At 40.8% G+C, this 18589-nt stretch overlaps 2 protein-coding genes across 4 annotated transcripts; one reads left to right on the forward strand and one right to left on the reverse strand.

Moving 5' to 3' along the window:
• Positions 1 to 436: 436 nt before the first annotated feature.
• Positions 437 to 11949, reverse strand: rab3il1 (RAB3A interacting protein (rabin3)-like 1). Of its 3 annotated transcripts, XM_086074392.1 has the most exons (12): positions 11350 to 11949; positions 10873 to 11118; positions 7325 to 7508; positions 7154 to 7249; positions 6967 to 7044; positions 4778 to 4990; positions 4386 to 4514; positions 4202 to 4314; positions 2117 to 2140; positions 1749 to 1848; positions 1603 to 1669; positions 437 to 1514 (listed from the first exon to the last, which is right to left on the reverse strand). In XM_086074392.1, the coding sequence occupies exons 2-12, from the start codon at positions 11049 to 11051 to the stop codon at positions 1429 to 1431; spliced, it is 1269 nt and encodes a 422-aa protein (XP_085930518.1). In that variant the 5' UTR covers positions 11052 to 11118; positions 11350 to 11949; the 3' UTR covers positions 437 to 1428. The 3 variants fall into 3 exon arrangements, with proteins under 3 accessions (XP_085930518.1, XP_085930519.1, XP_085930520.1); XM_086074393.1 differs by lacking the exon at positions 2117 to 2140 and having other exon boundaries at positions 11350 to 11946; XM_086074394.1 differs by lacking the exons at positions 10873 to 11118; positions 11350 to 11949 and adding an exon at positions 9498 to 9851.
• best1 (bestrophin 1) lies at positions 11506 to 18585 on the forward strand. The gene is made up of 10 exons (XM_086074383.1): positions 11506 to 11897; positions 12015 to 12285; positions 13472 to 13566; positions 13722 to 13955; positions 14067 to 14221; positions 15045 to 15122; positions 15788 to 15940; positions 16017 to 16097; positions 16215 to 16366; positions 17257 to 18585. The coding sequence occupies exons 2-10, from the start codon at positions 12134 to 12136 to the stop codon at positions 18305 to 18307; spliced, it is 2151 nt and encodes a 716-aa protein (XP_085930509.1). The 5' UTR covers positions 11506 to 11897; positions 12015 to 12133; the 3' UTR covers positions 18308 to 18585.
• The last annotated feature ends 4 nt before the right edge of the window (positions 18586 to 18589 follow it).

Genomic DNA, 18589 nt, shown 5'->3' on the forward strand with positions numbered 1-18589 from the left:
CAAAACCTTTTTGTATCATGTAATTGGGGCTTTAATTACTGCAGAAAGATGAACTCGGTCATCTTTCCCGCGAAACAGCGTAAAGTCGTTGACACGTCTGTGACCGCATTTGTTGCGGTCACGTGATTTTGGGCATCTCCGAAGCAGTTGTGAAACACTGCTTTGACACGCCTCCGCTTCATTTGGTCTCATCAGATTCAAGCAGGAAGGCTCGCGCGTAACATCTCTAGTTCACACTTTTTTGATGCATAATGTATAAATAATAAACATATTGAGCTGAAGGGCTCTGGGTCGAAGTGGTCCCGTCGCTTGTCCTTGATGGAGGCGGTGTGGGATCGCTTCCCACCCAGGGGACCATGTTTGTGTGTGTGTGAAACAACAGCAACAAAATGTTTTGTCCTTTGTGCCATTACGTCACCAAGCACTCTCACTGTACTCAATTATTAACAAATGATTTATTGAGGTCTCTTGCAAACTGTATTGTGAGGCCACGGAATCAGAGCAGTAAGCTTACAAAAGGTATTTCAAGCCGGAAACCACAGGCTTACAGGAATGTCTGCTCCAAAGAACGATTTTCTTTCCATAAAGCCCCTCCGAGTGGGACGTGGCCTTGATGTTTATTCAGTACGCCTGTGTTGAATTCCTGCTTGGAAACCTGTATAACAAGTGTGGGTGTGTCCCAACAGTGGTTTATGTCGCTGCCAACGGGTCATGGTGATGACCGTAATCCAGACCTCAATTTCCAACTAATCTAGGCGTTACAAGTTTTATGAAATGTCAAATGGGACACGTGTGGCATAGTCAGATTTTAATGGAGTGTTGGAAGTTATCAGTACACTGACAGTGAAGACGTCAAAGCCTTACAGGCCAAGAAGTGGATATTGCACTTATCGCATTTCAAAATACAGTTAAATGTTACAAATAATAACTATAACAATACATATATACTATGAGGTAAAACAGCCAACGCAAATCATACAACATGGCTACGGACGACATTTATGCATTGTTGTGTATTGCTCTCTTAGTATAGTAAATATGTAATGTTGATTTTGGACGTGTAAAACTTCACTTATGTGTTAAAGTGTGTCGAGCTTACCTGTGCTTAACCCTCAGTTATGTCTGAGCTGGTGCGGTCGTTGAACCAAAAAGGTAATGGTGCTTGTAAAACCTTTGACACGTGTCTAATATTGTTGTTTTATGCTGCATATTTACTTATATAAGTTTTCAGGTAAAAATGCCTGAACTGTAATTTATTGGTACGGACTTAAGTTTAAAAACTAGACATGGAAACATGATAAGCATATTAAAAATATACTTTTGCCTTTCATTGTCTTATTGAACTGTTTTCTTGGTTGACCTCTTCTAAGTTATCGCTCTGTAAGCCTGACGTGTCCTGGTCCTCATCACACTGGTCAATCAGGTCCTCTAACTCTGCTCTGTGAGGTAAAAACCCAACTTGGCCACACTCATTTCCCTTCGGAGACGCGTCACCTCCCAGAACATCTGCTCCGCTGGACACCAGCAAAAATAACAACAATCCCATTTTAAGTGTGGCTAAAGACTCGAAAGCAGAAAAACGTCATTTGGGAAGGAACTTACCGTCATACCTCACCAAGCCTTGCTGGATGTAGCGGATATACGTAAAAAAGTTGCACACGGCCGTGATCTGGAAAGGCAAAACGAGGTCATGTAGAAAAAAAACCTGCAGATGACGTCAAAGCGCAGAGAAAGAAAAGTACACGTACCCGTGCTCGGCTGGAGGGCGAAATGTAGTAGTAGTTCCCCTTGTCGCCGAGTTTGATGCGATGTCTGCACAGTTGCGACACGCCGCTTAGCGCACATTTTCTGCCAAGGAAATTGAAATGTTCAAAAAGCTGCAGCTTCAATAATGGACACATGCTGTCGAGTCTTTCAATTTGAGTACTTTTCATCCGGGATGAGAAATGAGGCCAAAAATAACCAGAGGTGCACAATCAGAGGTTAGGTTAGGCATGCATCTGGTGCATTTATTGACATTGGTCACAGAGATATCAGCTGGCACAGGAGTCGTCTCATGCTGCAGCAAATAAATGCGCGTTAGTGAAAGAGCGACAAGCTTTCTGAGTGGACTTACGTCTCCACTGCTGCCCTAAAGTAACTGCAAACACAAGATTCGGAAGTGAGACAGTGATTGGAAAAGTGCCCGCTGATTAAATACCCTTGTTAAAGATTTTCAGAATTAGATTTCCAAATACAATTGGAACACATGAAGTCAGATGCTAACGTTGTACAGTTGGAAATAATGTGTTTTACAGTTTCATGACTATGTTAACGTTAAATGGAACATTTCTTCGACAGTTCATGATATGAATGAAGTGTGAAATAATCATTCTTGGCAATAAAATGTTCTATGCAGCCCCACTAGTCTAAATACAGTATTCTGGTTAATATTGCGTTAGTGGAATATGAGTTAAGCAGCAAAATCCAGCAGTTAGTATCAATATCAGATGGCGGCCATTTTGACACTTGCTGTCGAGTGAAAATGACATCACAGTTGCTCAGGTCTCAAGAACCAACCAATCACAGCTCAGCTTCAAAAACAGGTAAGCTATGATTGGTCGTAGCCAGAGCTCTGAGCAACTGTAATGTCATCTTCAGTTGACAAGCAGTAACAAAATGGCCGCCGCCTGAGATGGGTAAAAACGGCTGGATTTTGCGACATAACTCATATTCCACAAATGTCATTTTAATCAGAATGGCATGTTTGGACGAGTGAGGTCACATATAACCAGAGGTGGGTAGAGTAGCCAAAGATTGTACTCAAGTAAGAGTAGCGTAACTTCAAAATAACATTACTCAAGTAAAAGTAGTCATCAAAAAAATCTCTCAAGTACAAGTAAAAAAAAGTATTCACAGTAAAGAAAACTCAAGTACTGAGTAACTGCTTGAAATAAAGTCTGATTTATTTTATAAAACAATGTCATCAGACACACAAAAACAAAATGATGTGCACATTTTGGCATCTTCAAATCATAAAATAAAAAATAAAAAACTTTCTGAGCTCGAACAACAGTGCAAGCAGACATGTTAGCCCAAGAATGCACAATCCATTCACAAATTGTGAGTCTAATCACCATAGGTGGCAATTTCTTAAAGCGAAAGCACCAAGACGTCATCTGTCAGTTGACTCTTTCGGGTTCTCATCATGCCTGCCAGTCCTCAACCAGGGCCGCATTTCCCGTATATAAGCAATGACCGCGGAAATGCTCCCACACAGTTTGAGATTTCTGAGAAAATGAAAAACTTTTAAGCGCACAAGGCCGTAAACATACGGTAAATCTAACGTATAAAATGGGGGTAACGACTCTAGTGTTGCCCAATATAGCGGAGTAAGAGTAGCGTTTCTTCTTCACACATCTACTCAAGTAAAAGTAAAAAGTATTGTGTGGTAAAACTACTCTTAGAAGTACACCCCCCCCCTCCAAAAGTTACTCAATAAATGCAACGGAGTAAATGTAACTTGTTACTACCCACCTCTGCATATAACGTTATTGTCAAGAAATGTTTAAGGTTGACTTCCCCTTTAACTCATTTACTGCCATAAATTCATAAAAAAAAAGAAAGAAAAAGATTATTAAAAATTAAAGGCTAGAGGCGGTTCAAATTTTTAATTGTAATTAATCGCATGACTTCACCAGTTAACTCACGATTAATCACAAATTTTACATCTGTTCTAAATGTACAATAAAACTAATTCTGGGTTTTTATACTCTTGTTAACAAAAGTGGGAAAAAATGTTAAACTAATAGAAATAGTTAAAATAAAATGTTGACGTTTATAGCCGTCAATGGCAGTGAATGAATAAAAAAAAGAAAAGATTAATAAAAATTCGGGGCGTCAGGCGATTAAAGTTTTTAATCGTAATTAATCGCATGACTTCACTAGTTAACTCGCGAACAATCACAAATTTTATATCTGTTCTAAATGTACAATAAAAACATTCTAGGTTTTCATACTATTGTTAACAAAAGTGGAAAAATGTTAAACTAATAGAAATAGTTCAAATGAATTTGACGTTTATAGCCGTCAATGGCAGTGAATGAGTTAAAGTTAAAACAATGTACTGCCTTTGACCTCATTGGTTCCACATACCAAATTGAGCAGCGACGGGTGAAAAGAAAGACAATGTCGCAGTTGTTACACACACAAAGAAACTCACTTAGGTCCTCCGCACTCTACAGCCGAAGCTTTAACCATTGGTAACGCGGACATGGCCACGGGTTCGATAGTCAGAGAGTTGTTTTCCACGGCGTTCTGAACCAGCTGGGACAGCTGTGGATACAAGCGGATGCGCCGATTAGACCGCCGCAATCAGAAAATGTTTGCGGCCAAGAGATTCTGACCTCAGATCGTGTAAAAGAAAGACAGGGTGCGATGTCTTCTCTGTAGATGCGACTCATGAGGGCGGACGAGCGATCCAGACCCGGATGCTCTTTCCACATGAGGAACTCTGCGTACAGGACTGAGTCCATCTGTGGAGACAAGACAGTCCCTCACTCATCTTGTCAGCAAAAACAGGGTGAAGCGTCTTCGCGTGAGTCCGAAGGTCAACGTAGCCAAGAGGCGGAGCTCGACAGAGGGAAGACAGTTTACCTGACAGAGAATTAGAGGAGAGCAGGAACAGCAGGCTGAGAGAAAAAAAGACAAGTTACAAGGAAGAAAATAAGCGTAAGAATGCCGAAGGGAAGAAAGGAACGATACGAAAAAAGGTTGCACACTTGATGCCATCCTTTACCTCTCGTCCCTCTTTGGCTACGGGCTGAACCGGGAGTGATGGGGGATCCGGTTTCCCAGGTGGGGACGGGAAACCGCCGCTCACGCTCTTGTTGCGATTGTGGTTGCCGACCGGAAGCTGCAGCTGGGGATGCCGCTGCCGGTTGGGCGCGGATGGCGTGGACGTCAACACCAGGGATTTGAGCGCCGTCACTTCAGCTTGAAGGACGTCGATCTGGCAGTCGGATACGGAAATGCAAAAAAAATAAAAAATAAAAAAATAAAACACCTTCAGGCTTTTCTAAAGCATTGCGAATGAAAGCACAGCAAGACCAGGGGTGAGAATATACAGCCCTCACCGTTGTTTAACTCATTTGCTCCCAAAAACGTATAAATAAGTTCTATTTTAAATATTTGAAGTGTCCCAAAGACGTATTTATACGTTTTTAAATAACTTATTTTTTATTTTTTTTTAATGCTAGAGCATACAGAAGGCAGCATCTCAACGGCAAAGAATGGTTGAATAAATGGTAGTTATTACACAAACGGCCAGCAGGTGGAAGAAGAGCATAGGAAATGAATCAGGGCCATGTTGAAAAAAATAACTCAGTTACTCAGAATTCTAAATAGATTTGTGAATAATGATGAAATTTAGCTATACTCTAATGCTAATTGCTGCAAAACGGAAACAGATCGAAATGTACTTTTTTTCTTGATGAAAGAAGAGACTTTAATCTTTCTTTTGCTAGATTTCCTTTTTGTATAGAATACAACACAATATTCTGTCGGCCGTGCAAAATCAGTCAAAATCCAGTAAAACAGCCGGATTGCTTCAGTGATAATGGCTGGGAGTGAATGAGTTAATATGAGCATTTATATATGATCAAGAGTCCTGTAATATTTGCTGTTGGCTCTTTGTTGGCTGTTTTTTATTCATTTACCTCATTAAATAATTGGTTAATTAACATAATGTAAACAAATAGAAATCAGTCAAACTAGCACAGGGTTTCTGCAGATGGAATTTAATGCTTTTAAATGCAACGTAAAACTAATTTACTGCCCATGTCGTAGTGCATATACGCGCACACACATTTACATACTGTACAGACATGCATATATGCATAACTCTTTGTCTTTATATATTAGCGCTGTCAGTCAATAATTATTTGTAATCATAATTAATAGCTTCATTTCCATAATTAATTCACTATTAGTTGTAAATTAATTGCACATTATATCCGTTCTACATGTACAATAAAATGTTGTTGTTGGGTTTTTTTTAAGTTCTTCATACTGTTGTTAACATAAAAGTGGACAAATATGGTTACCAAATACTAGTGTTAGTATATTTTAGTTCATTGATACAGTAATTCAAAAAGTTATTTGAAGTTTAAAAGATATACTAAACAGCTCAAATGAGTGCATAACATTGAGTCGTGGATTTGTGTTGAGGTAATGTTCTGCCATTAGATGGCATTCGTGTTTCATGTTGGACGTAAGTGACAGGAGCTGTACAGAAATTCCCTTGCACAACGTTGCATGTAAAATAAACCTTGAATAACATTATATTCTATTGTATTTAACCCTGTATCAATTCATTCTCTGCCAGCCATTTTCAAAGCCAAGTTCTTTCTATTTTCTACCATTTTGGAGCATATTGCTTGATCTTTGAAGACACGCAGAATATTTCATTCCGTGACAATGGGCTTTTTGCACAAATCCACTACTTTCTGAACTCAGTACCACTCCTTCATTTCCTGTCTTTCATGATTGGACACGCTGATTAATCCAGGTGTGCCAGACCTCAGTAACCACGACGACAATGGCCAGACACACCTGGATTAATTGTTTTTTCCAATCATGAAAGACAGGAAATGAAGGAGTGGTATCGAGTTCAGGAAGTAGGCATAAGAAACACTGAACCTTCCCAAAAAAAAAGTACAGTCTCTACTGTCACTAGAAAAAAAACAAATCTTGTTTCAACTGCTTTCTGTTCTTTAATAATCATCAGTAGAACATCGGTTGGTTTCACCAAAAATACCCATGTCTCAGCAAAAAGTGGAATAAATGAGCTTTTTCCTGAAAAGAAGCACGCTTCAATGCGAATATTTTTCGCTTTCTTTTTAACCACACAAAAACAAGCCTGAGAAAGGGACATACTGTACATCAAACATCAGCAACACTTTAACAAAAAAAAAGTACATCACACACCTTCCCCTGAGCCTCCTTCAGTTGTTTCTCCGCTCCTGCTTGTTTGACGTTCGCCTCTCGCACCATCCTGTGAGCCTCCTGTCGGGAATATGGAAACAATTCCGATTCATGCCAGCCGGCAGTTTCATACATATATTTATTTCTGGCGTGCGTCCGTTTGAAAGAGCGGAACTTTTGAGATGCTGACCTCAAACAGACTGGCGGTGAGCTCCTCCAGTTCTTGTTCGAGCTGATTCCTGATCTGCGATAGACGCTCACATTCCTTATCTTTCAGTTTTAGTTCCTGAAAAGGATGAGAAGAAAGAAGTTCACTTGTGGCACTTCCACTTTTTTTGTTCACTGCGCTGAGTGACAGCACCTTCTTTGCAGCATCTAACTGTTCGCTGAGGATCTCCGAGCCCTTTTCGCGAATTTCTTTCTCTCGGATTTCCAACGAGGAGCTGCGCAGGCGGGAATGGACGCCATGGTCTATTTCCATTGTGGGCCCAACCTGGCCTCTTCCCTCCAATCTGGGCTCTAGTTCGGGATCCAGATCTATCAACCTAAACGGGATCATAAACATAAACGATCATGTTTATTTTCAAACAGATCAGATTTCCCGTCATTACAGTAGGATACTCAAGACAACCAGATCACACACACACAAGTCCTTCCAGACGAGCGACTGCTGCCCCCACAAATATTTTGTTTGCACCCAAAGTAAGTTCATGGGCTCGTCCGGGATTTGAAACCAGGACCTAAGCGAAAATCATGCCCCGAGACCAACGAGCCACAGTCATGAGCACTCTGCTTTGTCTACATATATGCCACGAGGACAGCTGGGGTTCATTTTCTTCTTTTTTTTTCTTCTTTGTTGGCCTCAGTGATACTTTATCACATCCAAGCAGGAAGAATAAGTCACATGTTGTGCTGCTCTTCATTTTGGCCCACATTTGTAGCCTATTGTTTCAAATTATGCCATGCCATCAGATTTATTTTTTGTCCATTTGTGAATTGTTCTGTTAAATAGGAGTAATGTAGGCTTAAGGCCCTAAATTGCGATCTACTCATCATCCTCATTCAGGTCGTCAGTTGACATTCATTTAATGCTGCAATTTTGTTAAATGTAGCCAACTGAACCAAGCAGTTCAGGCTATACATAACGGCTGCATCACATCAGCCCCCAATCTAAATGGTTCCATCACCCAGAACTTTTGACCTTTTCCCATCGTGGCAGGGTCCAAGCTTTATGTTGCAGAGCAAATTGAAGCCATTCTTCTCAATGATAAGTAGTTTTCTAACGGCTTGTCTCTCTTACTGTTGTATTCTTAGTTCAGTGTCGTGGCCAAGTTCAAATTGTTATTCAACCTCAAAGGTTCAGCAGGTCCAAGTATTTTCTGGTCTCTTTAAAAAAAAAATTAATGACAGCTTTTACTTTTACTATCTACTTTTAAAAACATGTATGTACTAAATAGCCCTTATATTTTTCTATGCATCTGCCAAAAGTGATGTACAATTTGTTAATCCATAGACAATTTTTGGACCACAGCAGGTCAGGTGACTTGTGATATTACTCTGACCTGCCATGATGGCTTATATTTCCCTGAGCTTTTGACAATTTTCCTGTCACTACCTACACTTAATGAATTTTACAAACTACAAATGCCACTTAACTTACCTTTCTACTTATTTCAACAATTTACAAAGTGTACGTTCATTATCTCAAGCTGTTTGTTTTTATTTACACACGCTTGAGTGACAAATTAAACCACACAAAGTAAACCACACATGACCAGACTTTGGCTCTTTACTATTACCATTATTTTGCAAACCTGAACCCTTGGCTTTCTATCATTACTTTAAGTTAACCAGTTCATCATTATCATTTGTTGTCTCTTACTGTGTTTGGTAAGCTTTCTAATGATATCAGCCTTTTGAAAATAGGACAAAAAGGTTGTACAGTATTGAAAATCAAGACTCGTAGCTAAAATCTCGGCCCGTATTGTCTTCGCATTAAAATGTTGGCGAGAAATGTTTGCATTTTCACTGATTTTAAAGATTCATATTTTTTTTCAATATTTGTCTCAGGAAAAAAAAAAAGTATATCACTGGATTAGTCTCAGCAAGAGATGTCCGATGATGCTGTTTTCATGTAGGTCTTTATCAACTCAACTTTGTTGCACAGATAGATACCAACAGTACATTTAATTTTTAGTTTTAGTAAGTTACAAGAGTTAAATAAAATACAGAGTGTGAGTGCTGTCAGGGTTAGTGAACTCACGTGACTTCAAACATCTGGTTGTAATAAACATTAAACAGAACAACGTACGTAAACTTTACTCGCATGGTATGGTTATAAACTTGAAAAACAACAATGAAAGGAGCAGTTCTAAACAATTGTATTTCTGGCCAACTGAATATTCCATAGTTGGAATATTACGACGTTAAAAGGTCAAGCCAGTCTCGCGCTAACGAGTCGTCAAACTTTAAGCTAGCCAGGCGTTTTACAACTTTGTTAATATTTTCCACTCAATAAAGAGTGACACGTTTACCCTATCATCGTCCAGAAGATCCAGTCGCCAGTTCAGTTTGTCCCCCGCCCGCGTCCACCGGCTGTCCGTGCTGTTAAATTGTCCAAATGAGACGACGAGCGGAGAGTTTGAAATCAGTGCCGCACACACAACGGAAAAGAATGCGGACGCTGACGTCATCAAGCACGGGCGCAGCATGCAGCAAAAAACAGTGACCACATGATGCTTATTTTGCACTTTTCCCAGCCGTAATGTTCACCAATACTCCTCCTTTGAGTTTATTCGCGAAACAAGGCGACGAACATTCGATTATTGCCCACTTTCTGCCTGTCTTCCAAGTCACGTAACTGCATCTCCACTCTTGCCACTCTCTACGCTAGAGTCCCGGTATGTGTCCACGTGACCGATACAATATACGTCACACCAGCTGCTAAAGCGAAGCTAAAATAAAGTCTTGTACATTTAAAGTCTCTTAAATTTGTAACGAACAATAAATGTAATTTGATCATTAATACCCATGGAGAATTATTTAAAAAAATATATAGCCTACCTCTTGGAGCTACCTGAATGTTGTTGTTGTCCCCCAGTTTATAAATTGTATTTTAATTGTATTTTAACTCATTCACTGCCATTGACGCCTAATTTTTAATATTATTTTCTTTTTTTCTTTTTTTTTTTAAATTGTGAGTTAACGAGTGAAGTCACGCGATTAGTTACAATTAATTTTAATAACCTAACGCCCCTAATTTTCAATAATCTTTTCTTCTTTTTTGTTTTCGAAAAAAAATAAAAGCTTTTAAAAAATTATTATAAATTAGGGGCGTCAGGCGATTAGAATTTGTAATCACAAATTTGATATCTGTTCTAAATGTACAATAAAAACATTCTAGGTTTTCATACTCTTGTTAACAAAATTGGAAAAAGATGTTAAACTAATAGCAACAGTTCAAATGAATTTTTGACGTTTATGCCTGTCAATGGCAGAGAATGAATAATTTTTTTTTTTAAAGATAAAAAATTTGGAGCATCAGGCGATTACAATTTTAATCGTAATTAATCGCATGACTTCAATAGTTAACTCACGATTAATCACACATTTTATATCTGTTCTAAATGTACAATAAAGAAAATCTAGGTTTTCATACTCTTGTTCACAAAAATTGAAACATTTTTAAACTAATAGAAATAGTTAAAATGATTTTTTTTTACGTCTCTAGCAGTCAAGGGCAGTGAATGAGTTAATATGGGATTTATGTAAATTGGATTGACTGGTATTTGTATGATTCTTCTATGTTAAATAAATGAATAAATAAATAGATAGATGATATATTATATATATAATAATAATAATAATAATCATTTGCCCTCAGGTTGATCAGGATTCAGGATGGTGTACCTTCCTACCACGCAGCCCTTATCCTTAGCCTCGTATGGCGTCCCAAAGAACACTGCAGAGGAATACACCGCTATTCCCGACCTGCCGGCCTTCACAACTTCGTAGGCCCGACTGGAGGAGGTTGCAGGCGGCGGAGAGGAGGAAATCCGAACACTGTGAATTCCCTCGAAAGCATCCATGTCACTCAAAAGAAGCAATTTGGTTTGCGTTTACTCTTGTGGAAGCAACAGAGCTTGTTGGTGGCCCCTGAAAAGAGAGAAGGGATTTCCAATACGCTTCATACAGTAATGCTTACGCCATACAGTATATAAATAGCCTTTAAATGTTGTCAAAAGTGCCACCACACCTCACAGCAGCACACAATAAAAGCCTTCAAAGTGTTCAACATTGGAGTAAAGTAACTGTTCAGTGCTACCGGAGGCCAAATCCAGTATGAAGCATATGCAGTTTTAATCATATCAAATAAGTCACACTCACCAAAGTAGACGGAAGCAACTGTGCAGTTGCTTCAAATGTAAACCAAACGTGATAGATCAGCGTAAAGAGTTTGGACGATTGAACTCTGCCCGCACTTCGCCCTTGCCGCTGCTTTTCTGGTTAGACAGCAAGGGTTAATAATCACTAACACCTCCTGGCCCACGACTACCCGGCTGTGCACATTTCTTCCGTTAGAGGGCTCAACATGCTGCCGCTTTTTTTTATAATAATGATTTCTATTCAAACAAAAACTCATAAAAGACGGATTTTTTCCCCTTTCGAGAGCACCCGAGAGTTCTAAATTGCGTTCCTAAAGTGATATATGTATCTAAGCAACCGGTTGTTGCGGCTGCGTGTGATTTGTCGAGATTAATGGAGCCTGCGAGAGCTCACAATGCAGCTTTGTTGCTCAAAACAGCTTAAGACATCAAGTGACCGGAGGTGTAGAAGCTCCACTCTCCTTTTTCTGGTCCCGCTTCTCTTTTCCCAACATTCCGACCGTGCGCCTCCTCCACACCGGACTTGCAGCCATGGCCAAACATTAGCGGGTGAGTAACAGCCGTCTTTGAAACGGCACACCAGATTTGGCGACACCGAATCATTATTAGATGACTTCAAAGTTTGGCGACATGGCTTTGTTAAAGTCTTGTGTTTTTTGTTGGTAGACCGCAGACTAAGCAAGCCGATTGCTGATTCTGCGATCTGACGAGGCAACAGAGTTTTCCTTCATGTCAGGCCAATGCAGAACGAGGAAGTCGGCCTTTAAGAAGAAGCGGCAGCGGCAATGACAGTGACCTACTCCCGCAGGGTGGCGGACGCAGGCCTCGGCACTTTCTTCCACCTGCTCCTGCGCTGGAGGGGCAGCATCTATAAGCTCCTCTACAGGGAGCTCATCATCTTCACCCTGCTCTACTACTTCTTCAGCGTTGTTTATAGGTACCACAAAAAAAAAAAAAAAAAAATCCTCCCTTCTCCTAATTGGTATAATCATCCTTATAGATTAGTAACAGAGGTCACCAATCTTTTTGACGCTGAGAGTCTTGGGTACTGATAAATAAAATGATAATCACCATTATTTAGATCATTGTAATCATGATTCGTTATTCAACAGGTGGCATCTGTATTTTTAAGTGTATTGTGTGTACTGTACTGTGCAAAAAGTTTCACGTAACATGACACTTTAAAACAATAAAAAAAAAAAAAAATCAGAGGCGGGGTAAAAAAAAAACTTTATATAAAGTGGCAGATTTGCGACTTTATGAAGTGGCAAATTTGCAAGACAGAAACTCAAAAACTTACGACAAATACACGTTGTGTAGTAATAGTCTAATGTGAGGATTCGTTGGTGGTTGATGGGACACTGTATATAAAATGAAAAGGCAGGATATGGAGACGGATTCATTCTTAGTTTAAACGTTACTCGTCATACATGGCAGCTGGAGCGATAACACTTCCTGATCCCCTATCAGCTGACTAACACTAACCAATCAGAAGCTAGCATACTTTAGGTGAATACGAGTGTATGACGGAGAGCAGCAGATTCAACATTTCAATTTAGCTACTTGTACAAAAAAAATACCAAAATGTATGAATGTGTAAATAATCATTCTGGAAACATAAATGTACAAGGATATATACATTTTAACAAATTCTCTTAAATGCTTGATCCTCAGGGTGTGGACCTTCTGCTCAAGCAATTACTATTTCCTTATTTATTTTCTCGCAAATAATCTACCACTTTATAAACTCACAAATATGCGAGTTTTTTTTTCTTTAAATTTGCCACTTTATGAAGTCGTATATTTTAAATTTGCCAGTTTTGCCCCCAGAATATTACCCCCCTAAAAAAAAAATATATATATATAAGCAAAAAGTAAATGTCCCAAATACAAAAGCTCTACCAATATTCCCATTCTAAATTGATCACTTCAACAAAACATTCCTAGGAAATCCCAATGTCTCATCACTGGTGAGCTATTTTTAGAACAGGCCCACATTCTACTCATGTGGTTACGCACCACGTTGGTATTTTCCCATCTTAAAGATTGATTTGGACATTCAAACTATCATTAACTTTGATTTTTACCCGACGAGAAGATGTCTAAATGTGTTTCCACGTTAGGTTTGTGTTAAATGTTGAACAGAAGAGGCTGTTTGAGAAGCTGTCCATGTACTGTGACCGCTACGCAGAGCTCATCCCAGTGTCCTTTGTCCTCGGTGAGTCCCGCTGATTTTCCTTTTGGATTAAATTTTACTAAAATATGTATAAACCTAATAATCAGCCAGCTAGCTCGTGGTTGTTTACATTGAGCTTGATGCTACCTTAAAGTAAACAATCCCAAGCGGGTGCCAACTTCCGCATTTCATTACAGGTTTCTATGTGACCTTGGTGGTATCCCGCTGGTGGGGTCAATTTGAAAATGTCCCCTGGCCCGACCGGCTGGCGTCATTAGTGGGAGGTCACGTGCGCGGAGCAGACGAGGCCGCCAGGTTGACCCGGCGCACTCTGATGCGCTACGCCAACCTCTCTGGCGTGCTCATCTACCGTTCAGTCAGCACGGCCGTCTATAAGAGGTTCCCCACCATGGAGCACCTGGTCCAGGCAGGTACGTCTTGATAAGATTTTGGCCTTTTATTGGAGAATATCTTTTGTTTGATCCAAGATCAATAGTGTGTTTTGTCATTTTCTGTCTTCATGCATTTTACGTGCTCATCAGGTTTGATGACATCAGAAGAACTGAGGCACCTGGAGGACTTGCCCTCCCCTCATAACAAGTTCTGGGTTCCCTGCATGTGGTTTGTCAGTCTGGCTTTACGGGCCCGCACCGAGGGTCGCATCAACAACGACGTGGCTCTCACCGCCATTCTTACAGTATGTGTTTATCCAGACCAGGGGTCTGCAACCTGCGGCTCTGGAGCCCCGTGGTTTTAGTCCCTCTCCTGCGGCTCCCTGTGGATTTCTAAGAAAATTCGTAGAATTTTTCTTTGTCTTTTTTTTTTTTTTTTTTTTTTTACATATGTATTTTTATTTTTTAGATAAAATATTCTTTAAATGAATTAATGATTTAGACTTCTTTTTTTAAAATTAACATTAAAATATAAAAAGAGAGACAAAAGGTCGAAAGTTTTTAAAAATTACCTAAAAATGTCCAAAAAAGGCAGAGGATATGCAGAAAATTACAATAAAATTTCTATGAAATTGCCAAAAATGTTAAAAGAGTTCTATTAAAGGGGTATAAAAGAAATTGTTCAAAAAGTAACAAAAGAAGAAAGGCAGAAAATTACCATGAAATGCCTTTGGAATTACCCCAAAAAATCACAAACAAGTGATTTAAAAAAAAAAAAAAAAAATTTTTTTTTTAAAAAGTAACTACAAAATGTCAGAAAACAAAAGAAGTCCAGAATATTAACATAACATGTCTACAAAATTGCCAAAATTATCAAAAAAATTGATGGCAAAAAAAAAAGGCTGATTTTTTTTTAAATAAATCAAATAACCATAACATGTCCAAAAAATGATGAAGAGGCAGAATATGACCAGAAAAGTCTAAACATGTATGAAAAACAAAGTATGAAAAATTACTCCCCAAAATGGCTCTCTTGACAGTAAAGGTTGCTGACCCCTGGTCCAGACTGTGGGCACGAACATCTTAGAAAATACTTATTAACCATGTGTTATGTTTTTCATTTTGTAGGAGTTGAACAGTTTACGTGCAAAGTGCATGAAGCTGTATGGATATGACTGGATCAGCCTGCCTCTCGTGTACACTCAGGTTCTGTTTCGGTTTTACATCTGCAATATAATGTGTCAGGCACAAAACAGTTGAGCTCAATTTCAGACCCTGGAAGCGTTTTTACATTTATGTGACATAGAAATTAGGGGTGTGCCAAAAAATCGATTCTCATTTAGTACGATTCAGAATCGATTTTAAATGTCCCAAAATCAATTTTATTTTAATTATATTATACTGTCTTGCCTTTGTCTGTGTGTGCCTTTTATTGGGAGCGCTGTTCATGTTGTACCCGGTTCGGCCACTGAGGGGCAGTGTGGTTCCATGCGGTCTAATACACTGTTAAGTTGTAGCTACATTAGAGAGTAGAAGGAAAAAGTCACGATCAAGTTATTCCAATAAAAGTTTGGTTTTTTTCAGCGTGGAGCCGTTCTTTTGAGTGATGAAAGTGCCTGCGAGTAGCGCGCTAATTAGCATTAGCAAGTCAGACTGGAGTAGATCATTACAATTCCTTGCGCATCTAAAGATTGAAGCAAAAATCATTGTCAATCAAATCATTTTGAATCAAAAATCGTTCTTAATCGAAAATCGATTCTGAATCGAATCAAATCGTGAGACATTCAAAGATTCCCACCCCTAATAGAAATGTACACAGCGGTCGAAAAGGTTCAAGAGCTGACATAAGGTCTGCTGTGTATGACGCTTAGGTGGCAACAGTGGCGGTCTACAGCTTCTTCCTGGCTTGCCTGATTGGTCGTCAGTTCTTGGATCCGGCTCAAGGCTATCCTGGTCACGACCTGGACTTCTATCTGCCTGTCTTCACGCTGCTGCAGTTTTTCTTCTACGTGGGCTGGTTGAAGGTCTGACGCTACAGATTTCATGATTTAGTCCGTTTGACGCCTGGTCCGCGGAGGTCTGATGAGGTTTTGCTTCCAGGTGGCTGAGCAACTCATCAATCCTTTTGGCGAAGACGATGACGACTTTGAAACAAACTGGCTCGTTGACCGCAATTTACAGGTTTTGATGGGGAAATAATCCGTTTTTCACTTGGTGGTTGATCCAGTGTAATGTGAAATTTAACACTGATTTGAGTAAGCACGGAGTCAGTACTAGATGTATTTCATCGTGTTTCAGGTATCATTGTTGTCCGTGGATGAGATGTATGACAGCCTCCCTCTGGTTGAGAAGGACATGTACTGGAATGAGTCTGAGCCTCGGCCTCCCTACACTACCGCCAGCGCTGATCACTGCAAACCATCATTCATGGGTTCCGCTCTGGATATCAGGTATGCCAAAAGTGGAAGTTAAATCAAAAAAATGTTCTTTGAAATAATGTACTATGTGCCCCCACGAGTCTAAACATGACAATCTGATTAATATTGCGCTTGTGGAAAATGAATAAAGGAGCAAAATCCACTTGTTTTTATCCATCTCAGGGAGCGGCCATTTTGCCACTTGCTGTCGACAGGAAATGACATCATCGTTGCTCTGGGCTCAGGGAACGACCAATCACGGCTCACCTGTTGTCTGAGTTCGGTCATGTGGCATTCGTAAGCTGAGCCGTGATTGACCTGAGCCGTGAGCATCCGTGATGTCATTTTCAGTCGATAGCAAGTGACAAAATGGCCGCCCACTGAGATGAATAAAAAATCGGTGCGGCTTAATTCATATTTCACAAACACAACATTAATCAGAGTGCCGTTTTTAGACGAGTGGGGACTTCCCAAGCAAGGAGGCTGACATTTTATGTAGCCATTTTTGGTTGTCAAAATGAACAAACTCAACAAATACAGTTGGGTCAAAAATAACTCAGTTCGGGTCAAAACTGGACCAAAAGAGTACTTGGGTCAATTTGACCCTTTTTTGGGGGGAGGGGTTGTGTAAAACGACATATTTTTGGGAAGATTGTTTATATTTTAAAATGCCGAAAATTGGGTCCATTTGACCCAAGTAGTGAGATTGTTTCATTTGTGACCCAAATTGGGTTATTTTTTGACCCAACTGTTCACAAAAAAATATTGTGGGTTATTCATTGGATGCAATATTTCGGTTTAAATGAATAACCCAAAAAGTTGGGTCGACCAACCCCCAAAATTGGGTTATTTTTTAGGTTATTTATTTGACCTTTTTGACCCAACTGTTTTTAGAATGTTTGCTGATTTCTTGTACTCTCCAGTGTTCCTAAAGAGGAGATGGAGTTTAAGTCCAACTTGGAGCAGATTAAAGAAAATGAGGAAGCCAACTACTCCACCCCGCTGTTGGGAGGTCTGGGCCGCTTCCTGGGTGTCCAGTCCCCCAGCTTCCCTCGCTCTTCCCGGGTCTCTCTGCTGCGCCGCCGCCCCGGAGCCCCACTGAGTCGCTTCCCCCTTTACTTACACCCAGAAGCCCCGTCGGTCGCTAACCAAGCCCGCCAGCCCTTGAACGCAGACCGGGATCAAGATTACGCCTTCTCGGGCCTGCCCTTGTATGAGCGAGCCGGATTCTACAGTTGCCCCCAGACACCCATCGACTGCATCCCCCCAGCTGTGGCCCGACCTCGACCCGCGCGGCGGCCTCAGAACGAATGGGATCGCAGCTGCACCTCCCTCGCTCCTCCGACGATTGGCTCACAACTTCTGCCCCCCGACACCCCCAGTCACATCCCGCCACCGTCGTCGGCTTTCCCCTGGCTGAGCGAGGAAGGCGACGCGCCCGCCGCCCCGGCCTTCTCATTCCCAGACCCTCCGCCCGAGCTTTGTCCCATATCGAAACTCAGGCGCGGGCACGGCCTGCTGTCTCGCCGGCCTCCGCCTCCGTGCCTGACGCTGGAGGCCTTGCCGCCCGCCGACAGCCAGGCAGGACCCCCAAGCGCAAGAATGACAGGAAGCGGCGGGGGGGAAAGGGTGTTCTCATTCACCCCTCCCTCACGTCATGGACCAGCAAATCCAAATAATCCCAACAGTAGCTCCAGCAGCATTAACGTGACCAGCAGCAACGGCGCTGGCACAACAGAAAGTCTTCTCAGCAACACCAATCTTAGCAGCTTTAGTGACTTCGCCGCCAACGTTAAGGCGAGCAACGGCGGGCTCAATACGTTGACCGCTCCCAGTTCGACGCCTTCGCCGCAAGAAGCCAATCAGCAAAATTCCCCTAATGATTCTGGAATCTCATTGGCTGAAGGGGACCTGCTGGGCGTGCTAGTAGATGGCGGCGGGAACAAAGCAGCCACGAGCAGGAAGCAGGACTGAGAAAATGCTGTTTGTTGGTCACATGCCAATCAACACACAGAACTATTTCAGTATTAAACTCAACTGGAGCCTTATAAACAACAAGTATAATAAGTAATCTCCACTTCCTGGTGAGTGCTTACAGAACAATTAACCTACTTGTGAGACACAAAGCATCTTAAGAGATTTCAGCGTTAACATATGAGGAAGAAAGAAACTTCAGGATCGTTGCTTCCGTGCCTTTTTGCGTCACCTTGAACGGTGCTTTGTTTTTGGTTTTTTTCAATAAAAACATTAAACGTG

This window comes from Leptonotus elevatus, chromosome 4 (genome assembly GCF_054856555.1).
Source record: "Leptonotus elevatus isolate MCC_2025b chromosome 4, RoL_Lele_1.0, whole genome shotgun sequence".
In the NCBI taxonomy this organism is placed as follows: domain Eukaryota; kingdom Metazoa; phylum Chordata; class Actinopteri; order Syngnathiformes; family Syngnathidae; genus Leptonotus; species Leptonotus elevatus.

Excerpts from the sequence above, each read along its gene's own strand:
- best1 (XM_086074383.1), top strand. The coding sequence starts at position 12,134 with ATGACAGTGACCTACTCCCGCAGGGTGGCGGACGCAGGCCTCGGCACT. Across the intron at positions 12,286-13,471 it reads TTCTTCAGCGTTGTTTATAG|GTTTGTGTTAAATGTTGAAC; the intron begins GTACCACAAAAA and ends TTTCCACGTTAG. Across the intron at positions 15,941-16,016 it reads TCTACGTGGGCTGGTTGAAG|GTGGCTGAGCAACTCATCAA; the intron begins GTCTGACGCTAC and ends TTTTGCTTCCAG.
- rab3il1 (XM_086074392.1), bottom strand. The coding sequence starts at position 11,051 with ATGGATGCTTTCGAGGGAATTCACAGTGTTCGGATTTCCTCCTCTCCG. Across the intron at positions 7,250-7,324 it reads AGTTAGATGCTGCAAAGAAG|GAACTAAAACTGAAAGATAA; the intron begins GTGCTGTCACTC and ends CATCCTTTTCAG. Across the intron at positions 7,045-7,153 it reads TCACCGCCAGTCTGTTTGAG|GAGGCTCACAGGATGGTGCG; the intron begins GTCAGCATCTCA and ends TATTCCCGACAG.